The following is a 13,807-nucleotide window of genomic DNA, read 5'->3' on the forward strand; positions in this document are numbered from 1 at the left end:
TAAAACATAACACTTGTTTGGGTTGAATGAAAAAGAGCCAAATGCACACATGTAAAGGTAAAGGCTTTAGCAAAGGTTTGTGATCACTGCACTGTAAAAATGCAAAAATATTGGCAATTCTACACCAGTCCTGTCTCCTATCGCAGGTGTGCAGTGTTTACAGCAGGTGTCTAACCTCAGTCACACTTTTATTACTCTGCACTATTCAATAATTCACAGCCCACACGGGTGACAATAGCTCACTGTTTCCCTCCCTCTCTCTCTCTCTCTCTCTCACACACACACACAGACACACACTAACACTCACAAACGCGACGAGACAGGAGAGGACACAGGAGACAAGGGGTAGACAGCACTGGGTCATCTGTCAGTCTGTTTGTTTGTTGTTTAGTCAGTGGATGTTGTTTATTTGTTTGTTGTACCACGGTGTCAGATCAGGATGTCAGGACAAAACAGTGATCAACTGCACCGCACCACTCTGGCCATTTATACGGTAAGCCTGAAGACTCTCTAAGTTTGAATGACACTCAATCACATGTACATATAAGTAGAACAAGATTAATAAAGTACGTGGACATTCATTTACATTTAGAAGAAATTTGTTGCCTTCATGTTTTTAAAAATGTGATCCAGAAATACAAATTAAAGATAATTATTACATTGTTACAGCATGAAGCATAATTGTGTGTTAGTACATACATACATACATACATACATACATGTATATTATATATACATATATATAAATTATAAAATATTAAAATGTAAGTAAAATTCTAGAGAGAGTTTAATGACAAGTGTCAAATAGTACAGTTATTGTACATTTTATGTAGAGTAAATACAATCTATCTAGATCTATCTATCTATCTATCTATCTATCTATCTATCTATCTATCTATCTATCTATCTATCTATATATATATAGAGAGAGAGAGAGAGAGAAATAGAGAAATCAGTATTTTTCAAAAGTGATTTTAGATATCCACCATTTTGTTGTGACAAACAGCAATCTGTAACCAAGGTGACAGATTGATGAGGAGTGACAATATTTGTTGACATTGGATCTGATATGGGACTCTCATTCTTACACTGTTTGTCCATCCGCTCAGAGCATACTGGAGCAGTTCAATCCAGGTCTGCAGAGACTGGTGGCACTGGGAAACAGCTACATTCAGGCTTTCCAAGGCAAGTCAACTTGAGAAAGAATGAATGCAGTAGATAAGAAAACTGAAAAAGCCGGAAGGAGGAAGAAACAGATCAAAGTGGTTGAACTTTGGCCTTTTGACTGTCATTGATGATAATAAGTTAGCATTGCTGCAGCGTCATTGGCTGATTCAGCATCATTGTTTAATGACTGTCTATTTTATGAGTCTCGAGTTTCACTAACTTACTAACTCGCTGTACTTGAGAAAGACTTTAATCTTTTGAAAGATGACTATCAAACAGTGTTCTATTAGTTCAATCTTAATCTTTCAACAGATTGAAGTAATAAAATAACTTTAGATATATATATATATATATATATATATATATATTGTTTTTGGTGATCGGAGAAAGACAAAATGCTAATATTATATATAAACAATAAATGGTCTGTCTAACAATTCTTAAATGATTGGTTTAACAACAAAATTACATTTTTGTTATCTAAACTTCCACATGTCATTCCAGACCTGTATCAAGACTTTTTAAAATCTTCTTCACCGTAGCTCTCAAACTCATTTATAGTTGCAAATATTATAGCATTTTCTAAATATATTTTAAAAAACATTAGAATATTTAAATATATCATGCAGGTTTGTTGTATCAGGTTTGTTGTCATTGAATCTAATATCTTTGGTGAATTTTATTGTGAACTAGTCCTTTAATATCTTAATGAATTGAAATAAAATGTAACCTTTTAACTTGTTTTAATAATGAATCTTGTTTTCAGGATGTTTAAATAGTATCACTTGTAAAACAAGATGTTCAAAATAGACTTACACTGTAAATTAATCAAAATATTAGTATACCTAACATCTGTTTAATAGTATTGCTTAATTTTTTTATTTGATACATTTCAAAACCCTTATATCATTATAAGTTATAGGTAACAATATACTGTATCATATACGATATTTCATATGTGTTAAATTGTAAATATGTTGTAAGATTGTGCTTAGTGGATAATGAAGGAAATGAGAGAATATAAGAATATAATTGTTTTTCAAAAGAACTTTATATATATATATATGTATATGTGTGTTTGTGTGTGTGTGTGTGTGTGTGTGTGTATGTGTGTGTATGTATGTATGTTTGTATGTATAAATTGTGTCTGGTTTAATGAAAAAGAAAATAACTGGATAAAATAAAAGCATCCACCAAATCCATAAATGTAACCCTGGACCACAAAAGCAGTCATAAGTAGCACAGGTATTTTTTATTTTTTTTTTCATTCGTAATATGTATTGCTGCTAAGCTATTTATTTTGATATTTTCTATAATATATATATACATACAAATGTAATGCAAATAATGTCAAGCACTAGCAAAGCACTGCACTGAGAAAAATAAAAAAATATAGGTGATCCAACACCAGTCCAGTCTTCTGTCTCACATTTAAATCACACAAGTTAGACTTGAGCACTACGATAGAAGGCAAAGAAGGGTTGACTTTGAATTTTTGTGTGAGTTAGTCTTTAATATCTAAATGAACCTAATTGATCTTGTTTTAAGGATGCTAAGATATTATTACTGTAAAAAAAATAATAATATTCATACAGTGGTAAATGAATTCAATCTGTGTGTATATCTCCAGCCCTGGCTGTCACCAGTGAGGCCTATTTCAATGCTCTGTCTAAGATGGGTGAACAGGCCATGCAGAGCATGTCGTCGCGTTTGCTGGGTAAGCTTTAATTTCCTCCTGTCATTTCATTTCCTTTCACTTTTAAATTACAGCAGGACACTTTTCTGTCAAACTCAGGGATTTTTGATAACACAGTTTATTTTCATATTTTTCTGATAAATATATAGCCTATTTTCCATCGCAGGGACAGAGCGGGAAAGGAAGAGAGTTATGTGTGTGTTTATTGAGGGTGATAAATTGGGAGGGAGACAATGCCCTTCACACACTCATATTGTACTTTGCTCTTGTAAATTCACTGTGTTCCTCCTCGGTTGTCTTTTACACATGAGTGTGTTTGTGTGTGTGTGTGTGTGTTTGTTTATAGCTGACGTGTATCACCCTGTTGTGGTTTAATAGAAACATTTCATTAAATTTCAATGGTGCTTTTGTTGCTATGAATCCTATTTTATGACCACAGCTAGATGACAGTGTGTGTGTGTGTGCTTGTGTGCGTGTGTGTGTGTGTGTGTGTGCATGTGAGTTTTGTAGTCAATATCAGATAACTGCACCTCCTCTGTGATGTTAAATAATAAATGATGACACAACATCAGCTTGGCAGTGCAACCTTTCGAGGCTAATACTTGCACTTTAACACATGGACCCTCAAACAGAGGCTGTTTTGTTTGTTTTGCAGGTGACGTTTTGATCCAGATCTCAGACAGTCAGAGGAGACTCACCAATGAGCTGGAGGGAGTGGTGCGTTACCCATTCTCCTCTATCGACCCATCATTTGATATCTTCCACTTTTATGCCATTGTTGACATAATGCATGCTTGATTGTCTGTATGGCCAATCCCATGTTTAACCGGTCTGTGTGATTGATTCAGTTCCGCTGGTTCCATTCCGAGGTCCTTCGAGAGATGGATGACAATGTCAGACTAGATAAAGAATACATATTTGTGAGTTGTTTGGTGTATTTTGCAAATGCAAACAGAACATGTATATTTTAAGAACAGAAAGCATGCATAAACAAATAAAATTAGGAGCACAATTAATATTTACCTAATTAAAGATACTTTATCCTTCAGCCAACTCAGAACAAGGTACATTATCTGATTACAATGAATCTTAATATTGAAACTTTAATGACTCATGTTGATGTGGTTGGGTCACTTTCTCCTCCAGAACAGCAGGAGGCGCTATGAGATTGAAGTGAGAAACCAGGCATCGGCACTAGAGAGACAGATGAGGCGAGGGGTCCCTCAGGTGAGAGCAGTCTGTCACCCTTGCTAAACGGCACACTAGATTTGGACATTTCTGTGTCTGTGGCAAACAGAGGACTGTAGAGTGTCTCATTTGTCATGTTTAGATTTAGAAGACAGATAAAAAAAATAATATATAAAAAAAAACAGAAATACAAAAATACAAAAAAATGGAAATTGGAAAATGGAAACCAGCTATTTTTAAGAGCGTTGAAGCCAAACTGATGCTGTTAAGCATTATTATGATTCATGATGGTACGGAATATGAAAAATATAATGATAATGATGTTTATGGTAATAATGTTGATGGATCTGTGTAGGACGGCAGCGAATATGTGCACTTTCTCAGAGAGTGTCAGAGAGAGGCGTTAAAGGAGGAAGAAAGAAGATATCGATTCCTGGCAGAGAAACACAGCGGCTTCACCCAGTCCATTGCGTATCTCATGAACAAGGTATATAGCATCGCTTTTTATTAGTATCCATAATTATCTAACTGCTTAATGGGGTGGGCTTTGGCTTTGTACAGCACTTTGGTCAACTTCTGTTGTTTTAAATGTAGTCTAGAAATAAACTTGACTTCACTTGACTTTTGGGTGTAACCAAAGTGATGTGGAGATATTATTAAGGAGAATGTGTCTCAAGTCTTGTCGTAAAAGCTTGCCATCTCAATTTTTTGAAAGGGGAAAAAAAATCTTTGGACAAGGCAAAATATTTGGGTAGCCTTATACTACGTAAAATGATTTTCTAGATTATGACTTTTTCTGCCAATTAAAAGTTGTTTGAAAGTGCTCAGTTTGATTAATGTATGTTTAATTGTTTAATTCCTCCCACAGACAGGGGGCGGCCTGCAAAACAGAGCTGAGGGGTGGAAAGATCTGGTGAATCACACGAGAGAATCCCGTCCACGCACTCCTTCACGACTGGAGGACAACATTGTGGGATATAATGATATATGTCAACTTTAATATATATTACCATGTATTAAATTACATTATATATATATATATATATATATATATATATATATATATATATATATATATATATATATTCTTTTTTTGAAACTAGTAAATTATTTGAAATAAAATTCACATACAATGTTATTTATTTATTTATTTTTACATTTCAATGTTTCCGTGTAATTCTGTCAGCCGGATGTAAACCGCTGGTCAGAGCAACCACTGGGCAAGATTCCCTCTAGAGGTGTGGAGAGCTTATTTTAAAATTAGAAAAGACATCTGTAAATATTACGCACTTTTTTTTGTGCTTAATATGGCAAATGTTTCTCTCCTTCATCTTAGGCCCCTCCCCTCAGCCCAGTCGTTCCAACTCCATGTCGGGATTGGCCGGAGGCAAAGTGATGCGAGCACTGGTGCCCCACCCTCCCTCTGCAAACTCCACCCTCCTGCCGTTCTCCCGAGGAGAAACCATCACCCTACTGGTTAAAGAGCCGAGGAACGGCTGGCTGTTCGGCCGCTCTGACAGCTCTGGACGGTGAGAGTCTACACTGATCCAGATACATATGAATACAGCATTTTCATTTCAAAATGTTCTGTCAACATTAGCATTTTCAAGCTTAATTCCAAAAGTTGTTGCTGAAATGTCATAAAATTCTAAAATTATCTGTGCTTGTGTAAAACAAAGTCATAAAAACTCGCGGAGATGAAATTGAGAGACCAGACATACTGTAATAAAGTTATCATGCTGTTCTCATGGCACGATTATTTTATTAGCAACATATCTCACCAAGTGATGTTGAGTCCAGGTAACAATCACCATTGCATGCATTACCTAAGACACAATTGTCCTCACATTTTGCCACAGGACAGCAATTGCAAATAAATATTGGGTTATAAATATTGTGTTATCTTATCTTATATAAGCTGACATTTATCTTTAGCCACACTATGAATGTGAATCACACATGGCAGGCATATATTAGGAATATCTATCAGCACAATATGCGTCACATGCGTTATCATTTTAAAGTACTTCCATTTTTACAACCCACGCTACAACATAATAAGTGATCAGTTTTATCCACTCGTCAGGGCATCTTTTAAAAGTTTCATTTGGCTGGTAATCTTAAAGTCCTTATTTCAAACTCCAGTGTCCATTCATGAAAAGGAGAGTTGTTGTATTCTCTTTAGTGATGCACTGAAACACATACAGTGCTCAGATGGACCACCTGATTTAGTTTCTGGTTCATTTGATCTGTGTTGTTCAGGCAAGGCTGGTTCCCTGCTGCTTATGTAGGCCCCGTCGATGAACCACCTGGACCTCCTCTCTCCAGGTAAGCTGATATGGCAACTTTCTCAACATCTGCGCTTCAGTCTCATGACCTCTGACCTCTTTCTCTGTTCAGTAACAGCTCTTTCAGGAGCAGCAGCAGTATGAGTAACCTCCTCAACCAACCCGTGAGCAGCAGGCAACAAACAGCTCCACCTGCACCTGCACCTGCACCTGCACCTCCGCCACCACCTCCTCCATCAACCAGATCCAGCAATTCCCGGCCGGTCACTCCCACACCTTCAGAAAACAGAGTGAGGCCTGTTCAAACCAACATAAACACTGTTACACGGAAAAGTCACATAAAAATGAAAACTCTGCCATCATTCCCTCACCCCTTAACCTGTATGAGTCTGTTTCTTCTGCTGAGCAGAAAAGAAGATATTTTGAAGAATGTGGGCAACCAAGTACAGTAGTTGATAGTAGTCATTGACTCCCAATTTATTTATTTTTCATACTGTAGAGGTCAATGGCTACCAGCATCTGTTTGGTTACCAGAATTTTTCAAAATATCTTTAATTGTGCTCAACACAAGAAAGAAACTCATACAGTGCAGGAATGACATAGGGCTGAGTAAATTATGGCAGAATTAAATTTTTTTTGTGTAAATGATCCCTTAATGTGACACATTTCTGAGTAGAAATTAGAAAAGAGTAATTGATTTAGATTCAGAATGTGTTATAATTTTAGGTTAAACAATTATTTTTCATTTTAATAAAAATGCTGATGGATAAAATTAAATAAATCATTTATCCCTCAGCAAGACTGTAAACTTATATGACAGGTGGTAAAATTATTAATTTCAGCTAAAAGGAAAAGTTATTACATATTGATACAAAATTATGAAGATTATGAATGAAAATTCGTTGTGTAATGTTCACATTTAGAGAAAGAACACTTACTGAACTCCATTAAGCAATGCATTAATATTGCTCGCAAAGTAAAAATGAACATGCAGCTACTGTAATGTAGTAATCCTCTGAGTGACTTTTTTTACATTCTGATGTGCTTCGGGGTTTTATCTGTGAAGATCTGCTGATGCTCTGAATATTTAAATTCCCCAGAGAGAGTCCTGACTGTAAGCTAATGTAAATGTGGAGATGAGAGTTGAATTTGGCAGGCTGACGTTGAATTTTAAGTGTCAGTTCTTACTGTGGCCAGCAGGGGCACTGTGGTGAAGTGCTGTTCTCCACCACACCTCATCCTTCATTCTGGTGGCTGCAAGGGGGCAGCTCTTTCTGCTGACGGTCTGTGTGTGTGTGTGTGTTTGTGTGTGTTTGTGTGTGTGTGTGTGTGTGTGTGTGTGCTGTGCTGTGCTTTGATGTGATATACCACAAAAGTTCTACAATTATTTATGAGCCTATTACTTCCTTTTGCATTTGTTGTGGTTTGCTGTGGCTGTACTTGTATTATGATTTTTTCATTTAAAGAAGTAGTTTCTTTTTAAAAAGCCTATATCCATAAATGTGTTCGGGTACTTAAACTTTAACACAAGAACAGGGCCACAGTGCTGCCATAGAAGAACAATTTTGGGTTCTTTAAAGAACCTTTCAGTGAACGGTTCTTAAAAGAACCATTTGTGAAGAACATTACCATTAAGAATATTACATTATAGAACAACATAATCTAAAGAACCTTTTCCGCTAAAAAGAACCCTTTATACAACGGAAAAGTTCTTCTATGCCAATAAAGAATCTTTATTTTTTATTTTTTTAGTTTGGGAGTAGTTTCAGTACACTTTTCTGGATTCAGCATCACATTTGTCTGGTTTTGCTGTGACGCAAGTAGTTTGAAACAGTTCTAAAACAATCAACAGTGCTAAACTTCTCTTATTTTATTTTTACAGAGACAAGATGACTATGAGTCTCGACCACAACTTTTTCCAAGGTTGGTAAAGAAGACATTGTTTCATATCCATTAACCCGCTAATTGTGTTGCCTTTTGTTTTCCATGATCTATACGGCAGATCAATGACATGTACATTTTTTCTCTCTGTTTCCAGAGGCACAAATCCATTTGCTACTGTCAAGCTGAAACCCACTAAAACCAATGACAGATCCGCTCCACGCATATGAATAATATTTCAACCAATGAACAGTTCTTCAAAGGCTAATCAGTGGTGCACATTTCACTGTACATTGTTCAACCGTTTTCAAAAACATAAATATTCCAGCATAATCAGTACAAAGCATCACATTTAGGACAAAGCGACTCAAGAATGATAAATGACTAGTCTTTAAAAGTCCATTAAAGCAGGTAGTTAAGATAATTTACCTTTATCTTCAGGCTGTTGGAGGGTCTGCGGCAGCAAACACAATTAATAACACTCTTTTACATGTGATGGCCCCATAAATATTTGGCTGCTTAAGTCACACTTAAAATATGTGAATTTCATGAAGACATTAACTATGAACATGTTGAACTAACATCTGATGAAACGTTACAAACTTATTTTTGTGAAATGTTTGGCTTGAAAAGTGTCAATTGAAAAATGTTCTTCTTTTAAAAAGTCTACTTGGTTTGATCATTTTATGTGTATTTTAAAACATCACTTCCGTTCTCTTGTAGTTTTATATGCTGGACTTGTTCTTATGAACCAGGAAATGTAAATGCTGGTCAGCTGAAGTGCTTTTAAGTGCTGAGATAAGTGCGTCTTTTCTATTTTTCCATTTCTAAATAATTGTATACAATTTGCATTATGTTGGCAAAACAGCTCTTAAAGTATCGCATGTCCTCTGAAAGCACTTTATAAATGTATACTGTCATGTTTGTTGCTGTTGGGGCTGGTTTAACTACAGTTCCTCTGATAAGAGACTATCAGTCTCTCTCTCCCGCTCTGTGCTTGAACTTTGTCTCTCGGCTCAGTTAATTCATCTGATGCGTCCAATTATAAGCTGCCCCTAAATTGGCTGTTCTGTCTGCTCAAGTGCCTATAAAGTGAATGTTCATTTTAACCTTGACAGTAATTGGTGTGACCTTCTACTGAGGTGTCAAGCCCATTAGTATAAACCCATTTGTAGGGATGTCTTGTATGTTATCAGCATTTTCTTTTTCTTTTTCTTTTTTTTTGAGAATATTTTTCATTTTAATTGATGTTGAATATTCAAAACAGAAATATGTGCATGTATCACAGCAGTAATTTGCGTCTGTTACTATTTGACCAGTGACTACAGGAAAATATACAATGTACAGTCTTTCTTGTAGACATCTTGAACTAATTCTTTACATCTTGATCGGTTTGATAAATAAAATAATGTGAAGTTGATTTAGTGTCTCTGTGTTCTTAAGAACTAAATAACAACTGTTTAACATCCCGTTTTACTTCCAGTATATGACCATTTCCTTAAGAATAAATTTAGTTTCTTTTTTTTTACTTCCTGCATTTCAAATTCCAGTTTCCTGTGGAGTGTAGCCAATTCCATTTAAATACACCCTCATGAATTAAAAGAGAGAGTTAATCATTTAATTCAAAATTTTGCAACCCTGCCACACATACCATACTTCAAACTGATTATATAAAAAAAAAAAAAAAAAAAACAAAAAAAAAAAACACACACACTCGAACTCTTGGGGCATTTTCTCTTTATTTTCTTTTCTTTCACAACTTGACCTCTTTCTTCTTTTGGTGTGTTTCACAACGGCTTGTTAACGGAGGGATGGAGAGAGTTTGGAGGGGAGGGGAGGAGAGGAGCGAAGGAGGACGATAAAGACAGATGAAGAATGGTGGATTATGAACAATGCAGTGTTTTCTTTTCTATTGTATCTACTGTACATATTACGTGCATGAGGTTTTGCTCTGTTAAAGGTCGCTTGGTCTATACACTAGCAGAAACACTCACTTTTTTATAAAAAGGAAAATAAATAGCATGACGGTCAGCGTGTGTGATTGTGTGTAGGGAGTGTTCAGAAAGGGCCGTGCAGGTGTGTGAGGGTGTGTTTAAGTGAGCGCGTGTGTGTGTGTGTGTCTGTGCTTCGGGGAGGGTTAGGCTGAGGTGTCGAGGTCAAAGGGTCATAAGGTATGAACAGGCCAAGACTCGGAGTCACTTATTCACGAACCAGAGCAGCAAACTCTGAAACAGAAAGAGACAGAGTGATTAATAGCATTTTTGATAAAGTGCATAATAAAGGTTAGTAGAAGCGTCATGTTTATAAGGACTCCAGACAAGAATTTAAAATCGAATCAGTTCTGAAAGCTTTGTGCGCATCTGATTCAATTGACTCTTATGAACCAGTTCTTTTTAATCTAAAGGATTCACACTATTTTGTGAGTTAGCAGTTTGAATTAGACTCACTCGTCCGACTCACTCAGTGAATCATTCAATGAAGTGCGATTTGAATCGTGATCTTTTTTTATATTGCAGGAACAGGCTTCCATATGAATCAGCTATGAATCATTACTTGAAATTAAAGATTTAAACAGTCTTTGTGTGTGTGTGTGTGTGTGTGTATGTGTGTGTCTTGAGCCCTGCCCATTTAAACTGAGGAAGCATGTTGAGATTTGAAACCAGGTTTATTTAACTAGACTAACACAGCTTACACTTCTATAAAGAACTAGTATGTTTTAATATTTGAAAAGACAGTGTTTTCTTATCAAGTAAGTCAGGGCTCCCACTGGTGCCCGCTCAAAAATCAAAAATAAATCAAATAGATGTGTGACGCCCCTGCTGTTCTGGTATATTCCGTTATTTTACCTTCTGCTCCAATCTTCCCATCTCCATCTTTGTCCGCAGCCTTCAGGAATGCTTTGGTCTCCTTATCGCTCAGGTCTCTCCCGTCTGTAGCGAAATGCTTGAAAACAAACCTGCAAAGAAGAAACAGAGCGAGTCTTTCAAACCTATTGTGTGCTCACCTGTACTCTGAGAGTTTCAATTGCAAATCTTACGGGTAACAAGTTATCTGTTTGTAGTGATGAAATGATGTAGTCTTACTTAAGTTCCTCCTCCTCTATAAAGCCACTATTGTCTGCATCCAGGATGTGGAAAGCCTTCTTCACATCTTCAGCCGACTTCGCCTTCAGTCCGACCATCTCAAAAAACCTCTTGGGGTCAAATGAGTCGACGGCTACAAGAAGGTTGCAAAAACACAGAGAATCACTGACATTTTGTCTGGAAACTAGGAGGAGTTTACATGAAAATGCTAATTTTGTCATGTTTTCCTCATCCTCATGTCATTCTAAACCTGTTTGGCTTTGTTTTGTTGAACACAAAAGCTGAATTTTCTCTTGATATAATGAAAGTAAATAGAGTTTGGGACTGTCAAGCTTTAAATGGAACAAAAAAGCACCATAAATGTATCATAAAAGTGGTTTGTGCTAATTGTGCACTATATTCCAAGTGTCCTGAAGTCACATACTAAAAAAACATAAGAAACAGACTTGTGGTTCGGCTCTCTTCAAACCTGCCCTCTGCTTTGGCTCTCTAATTGGATAATAATGGAATTAGACAGGTTTGATAGAGTGAAGTGAAAGATTTTCAGTAAGATTGTTTGAAATATAGTGCATGAGTCATGTGAACTACTTTTATGGTCTTTGTCATTTTCTAGTTAATTAGCCCTAGTCCATGTCAATTTCATTATAATAAAAATAATTTAAAAAGACCATGATATTCGATTCCAATTTTGGCTTCTAATAATGATAAAAACAACATAATAAATATAAAACAATTATTGCAATTTTCTCGTTTATAAAGTTTATTTAAAAAAAAGTGGTGCTCTTGATCCTCACCCTAAATGTTAAGTAGATTTCAACAGGGTATTTAAAAAAATGTATTATTTTAGTTTTTCTGCATTGTTATTAAATGTATGAAGTTCAAGGAAATCCACTGGAAATCCAAAGACATTTTTTGAAGTTCAGTATTTTTTATGGTGTTTCCAAAGTCAAAGAGTACCCATGTTAATCAATCATGATCTTTTTGTAATTATGATGGAAGTTATGATTTCTCTATGGCTAGAGAATGACAGAATAGAGGGCCATTCAAACCCAATGCATTGTGAGTTTAACAGGAGATGCATGGCAATGGAATGTAAAAAACACAAACTCTCGAGACAATTTAGCTGCAATGCTCATTTCCGTGTCATGCTTGAAACGCTGTAAAAGACGTGAAATGAGATCGCAATGGTCAAAGACATCTAGCACACAGGAAAAGGGGGAAAACATCACAGCTGAATGAAAAAAGGGAACAGCCCCTAAAAAAGAGGCAATTTTACAAACATGTACACTTATATTTACATTACTTATAAAAATTGTGATTAATGTGATTAATACTATTTATTTTCAGTTTTTTTTTAAATCATATTTTAGAGTAAGAGTACATATGTGAAGGAGAAATTAAAGCTTGCAACTCAGGATGGCACAGAAAAATCACCTTGAAAGGCATCCAGGGCTTTCTTAATGTCATCAAGGTTGAGGATGCTGTTCATCGCCATTTCTAAAACTGCAAAAAGAGACACAGACAGAGAAAAAGAACGAAAAATCAGCATTCATGTACCATGTAGTAAAAAAAAATAGCAATGCAACATGAAACTGCAGCTGGCCAGCGTGAGATCATGAAAAGAAAGAATTGATAAAAGGCCTTCAAAAAGTCATAAATTATGAACTAGTTTTGAGGGGTGAGAGAAACGTCAAACACTTGATGTGTGTGTGTGTGTGTGTGTGTGTGTGTGTATGTGATTCTTTTAAAACCACACAGCTCAGGTCCAACTCCAGATCAGAGGGAAAACATGTTGAAGGCTCCAGCGCCCACAATCCTTCAGTGTTTCCTCTGCCAGAGACGTTACAACTATCAGGTGTATACGGATTTCAAACGGTCATCCAGAGATGGACTTTGCATAAGAGTCAGGCTTCAGTCCAAACCAGCAGCTGAGAGACCCTCAGAGAGCCCAGAGATGGAGATCACAGATGACTTTAGCTGGAAATATGTTTTTAATCAGCACACATTCAGTGAACGCTTCCTCAGCAAATGACTGATAGTGAGCTAAAAGACTGCACTGCTCAGTTTTCCAAGGTTCTTAAGACAGAGAACAATTTCCACACAAGTCACGGTCAGACTTAAAAAGTTTCTTAAAAGATTTTTAGCAGAGTCCTTCACCTGCCCACAGTTACACACTCCTCATTGTCCTTTTTTCTCCCACAGCAGGCAGTATTGGTAATGTGCAGCAGTGAAAGTACAGCCTGTATTTTTTCCTTTCAGCTGGCTCCTCGTTTCATTGATCTGGATCAGGTGCGGGTCAGCTGGGCAAAACTGAGCTTCAGTTCTGCTGACTGGAAGACAGCGCAACTGCTGACTTTCCTCAGTGACGTTTGGTACAGCGAGATCTGCTCAGCGACTGTGAGGGTTTAATGTGGAAGTCAGCTGAGCTGGCAAAGCCAAGCATGCAGCACAACTGTTTTCAACACGCTTTTATTTTAGCAGCAAATTAAAATGATTTCTGAACT

At 36.4% G+C, this 13,807-nt stretch overlaps 2 protein-coding genes across 6 annotated transcripts in view; one reads left to right on the forward strand and one right to left on the reverse strand.

Annotated features, from left to right (window-relative positions):
• The first annotated feature begins 60 nt into the window (after positions 1-60).
• Positions 61-9,640, forward strand: baiap2l2a (BAR/IMD domain containing adaptor protein 2 like 2a). 2 transcript variants are annotated; one of them, XM_052552726.1, is made up of 14 exons: positions 61-493; positions 1,110-1,185; positions 2,798-2,884; positions 3,519-3,580; positions 3,712-3,783; positions 4,010-4,090; positions 4,407-4,538; positions 4,920-5,021; positions 5,238-5,289; positions 5,388-5,580; positions 6,314-6,379; positions 6,458-6,629; positions 8,222-8,262; positions 8,378-9,640. In XM_052552726.1, the coding sequence occupies exons 1-14, from the start codon at positions 440-442 to the stop codon at positions 8,448-8,450; spliced, it is 1,263 nt and encodes a 420-aa protein (XP_052408686.1). In that variant the 5' UTR covers positions 61-439; the 3' UTR covers positions 8,451-9,640. The 2 variants fall into 2 exon arrangements, with proteins under 2 accessions (XP_052408686.1, XP_052408685.1); XM_052552725.1 differs by having other exon boundaries at positions 63-493; positions 6,452-6,629.
• A 300-nt stretch (positions 9,641-9,940) lies between these two features.
• Positions 9,941-13,807, reverse strand: part of pvalb6 (parvalbumin 6) — a 41,543-nt gene continuing 37,676 nt past the window's right edge. For 3 of the 4 annotated variants that reach the window (XM_052552736.1, XM_052552735.1, XM_052552738.1), the window contains exons 2-5: positions 12,738-12,806; positions 11,304-11,436; positions 11,067-11,176; positions 9,941-10,445 (exon numbers count right to left, since the gene is read on the reverse strand). In XM_052552736.1, the coding sequence (XP_052408696.1) occupies positions 10,420-10,445; positions 11,067-11,176; positions 11,304-11,436; positions 12,738-12,798 (330 nt within the window). In that variant the 5' untranslated portion in view covers positions 12,799-12,806 and the 3' untranslated portion in view covers positions 9,941-10,419. Of the gene's footprint in view, positions 10,446-11,066; positions 11,177-11,303; positions 11,437-12,737; positions 12,807-13,460; positions 13,579-13,807 lie in introns of those variants that run through there. The other variant, XM_052552737.1, reaches the window with a different exon arrangement.

The sequence above is a fragment of the Carassius gibelio genome, chromosome B3 (assembly GCF_023724105.1).
Source record: "Carassius gibelio isolate Cgi1373 ecotype wild population from Czech Republic chromosome B3, carGib1.2-hapl.c, whole genome shotgun sequence".
Taxonomy (NCBI): Eukaryota; Metazoa; Chordata; class Actinopteri; order Cypriniformes; family Cyprinidae; genus Carassius; species Carassius gibelio.